Source organism: Nicotiana sylvestris, chromosome 9 (genome assembly GCF_000393655.2).
Source record: "Nicotiana sylvestris chromosome 9, ASM39365v2, whole genome shotgun sequence".
NCBI classification, from domain to species: Eukaryota; Viridiplantae; Streptophyta; class Magnoliopsida; order Solanales; family Solanaceae; genus Nicotiana; species Nicotiana sylvestris.
Window position 1 is genome coordinate 125,784,753 of NC_091065.1, and position 2,439 is coordinate 125,787,191.

Below are 2,439 nucleotides of genomic sequence, written 5' to 3' on the forward strand. Positions count from 1 at the left end.
CACACAAATAACCCCCCTCTTATGTGGTATTGAAGTATAAAACATCAATTGATATCAAAACAGGTTATCCTTGAAGAGGCTAACACCTTAGGAATAGATCAAGATGAATGCACCACCTGGAAACTGTAAAGTACAATCCATTGCTAGGCCTCCACTCTTCAATGGCCAATACTGCTCCTGATGGAAAAATAGGATGAGAGGTCACATCATCGGATAGGATTATGAACTATGGGACATTGTTACTGATGGTCCCTTGGCTACCATGAAGAAGAATGATGAAGGAGTGGATGTGCCAAAGACTAGAGCTGACTGCAATTCTAGGACTTGAAGAAGTGGGAAAAGAATTCTAAGGCCAAGAAATGGTTTGTGTATGGACTTGTTCCAGACGAGTACAGTAGAATTTAAAGTTGTACTACTGCTAAGGAAATTTGTGACACTTTGCAAGTGGCTCATGAAGGAACTCCTCAAGTGAAGAGATCAAGAGGAACACTGTTGTATTCTCAATATGATAATTTCACCATGAAGGAAGGAGAAACCATCCAAGAGATGTATACAAGGTTCACAACACTAACAAATGAACTTAAGTCTCTTGGAAAGATTATCCTTAAAGAAGACAAGGTTGAGAAAATTCTGACAAGGGTTTTGCCAGTTACTTGGGAAAGCAAAATCACTGCTATTCAGGAATCAAAGAACATTTTTATTGGAAATCTTACTGCCTATGAACTTAGAAGGCAAATCATGAAGATGGATGCACCCAAGAAGGAAAGAAGCCTGGCTCTTAGAATTCCTGAAGGTGTAGATCTAGAGGAGGATGAAATGGCTATGATCACGAGGGATTTAAAGAAGTATCTAATGAGAGAAAATGGCCCTTCAAGAGGTGCAACTTACAACAAACTAAGGGTCCCTGAGAAACTGACCAACGAGGGCTGTTACAAATGTGGTAAGACCGACCACATGATTAAAAACTATCCTCAATGGGAAATTGAATGGAAGAAGGAAAGGGCTGAACGAAGAAACAGGAAGAAGGAACAGGTTCATCCCAAGAAGAACAAAAGATCAACAAAGGCTATGGTTGCTGCTTGGAGAGAAAGCTCAGATGAGGATTTCGAAGATGAAGATGGAGATGAACAAGAACTTATGGCCATTGGAGAATCAGATGATGAACCAGAGGTCAGTATGATTCATCTCAAAGACAAGATTAAATTTTTGTCTAAAGAAAGTCTATCTGAGTTACTGCTAGATTTCATTGATGAATCTGAGGTCATAAACAATGAAAGGGAACAACTATCTAAGGAATGTGTAATCTTGAAAGATAAGTGCAAAAATCTGGAACTCAGGGCTAGTGAAAGTGATAGTAAAAATGCTGAGTTGAAGAACCAGGTTCTTAAACTTGACACTACTGTGCTAGAGCTTAGATCTGAAAATTTAAAAATGAAATTAGGAAAAAAGTAAAAAGAAAGTTGATCACACACATTTTACCTTAGAAGAAAATAGGAAAAATGAAGGATGAGTTGTACAAAAGGGATGAGCAGATAAGAGTCTTAAAAGAAGATCTAAGCAAGGTTAAGCATGAACTAGACAGAACTTGCAAATAGAATAAGTCCTCTGGTGAACTATCATGGATACAAGAACACCATAGTAATAATAAGAGAGGACTTGGCTATGGGACCCAAGCACCTAAGTGGGATCCCAAAAGCAAGTACGTCAAACTTCCTGAGAACAAAATCTGCACACACTGTGGTAAGACTGGTCACTACAAAGGTGAATATAATGTAAAAGAAAAGGCTAGTCAAAAGAACAAAATTTTTGTTCAAGGGAAGAATAGGCTGCCAGGATGGGCTAAAAAAAATTAATTCACCCTTTTGCCTATAGAAAAGGACCCAAACTAGTTTGGGTTCCTAAGACTAACCCCTGATTTCCTTTTGCAGGTCCAAGTGAAGGAGAGAAGCCAAATATGGTACATGAATAGTGGCTTCTCAAAGCATATGACTGGAAGCAAGAACTAGTTCTTTTCACTTGAGGACCTAAAAGAAGGTAATGTCTTCTTTGGAAATAGTAAGAAACGTGAGATCATTGGGGTTGAAAAGGTAGGTAATACAGATTCACATTCCATTGAGAATGCCTACTTGATAGATGGCTTGAAATATAGCATAATCAGTATATCACAACTGTGTGACAGAGGCAACTTGGTAGCATTCACCTCTACCAGATGTTTTGTGATAATATTACCACTAATAAGATTGTTTTGCAGGGAAAAAGAGTAAAAAATATATACACCGTAGATTTGTCCACTCTTTCAGAAAATGAACTCACTTGCTTAAGTGTGTTGGACAATGATACCCTCCTTTGGCACAAAAGACATGGTCATGCAAGTCTAAGTCAACTAAATAAATTAGTCTCCAAGGACCTGGTGATACGGTTGCCTAACATCAAGTTTAA

General features: G+C 38.3%; 1 protein-coding gene across 1 annotated transcript; it reads left to right on the plus strand.

Moving 5' to 3' along the window:
• Positions 1-519: 519 nt before the first annotated feature.
• Positions 520-2,006, plus strand: LOC138878183 (uncharacterized). Its single transcript, XM_070157849.1, has 3 exons — positions 520-940; positions 1,097-1,380; positions 1,929-2,006. Exons 1-3 carry the CDS (start codon positions 520-522, stop codon positions 2,004-2,006), a joined length of 783 nt encoding a protein of 260 aa, XP_070013950.1.
• The last annotated feature ends 433 nt before the right edge of the window (positions 2,007-2,439 follow it).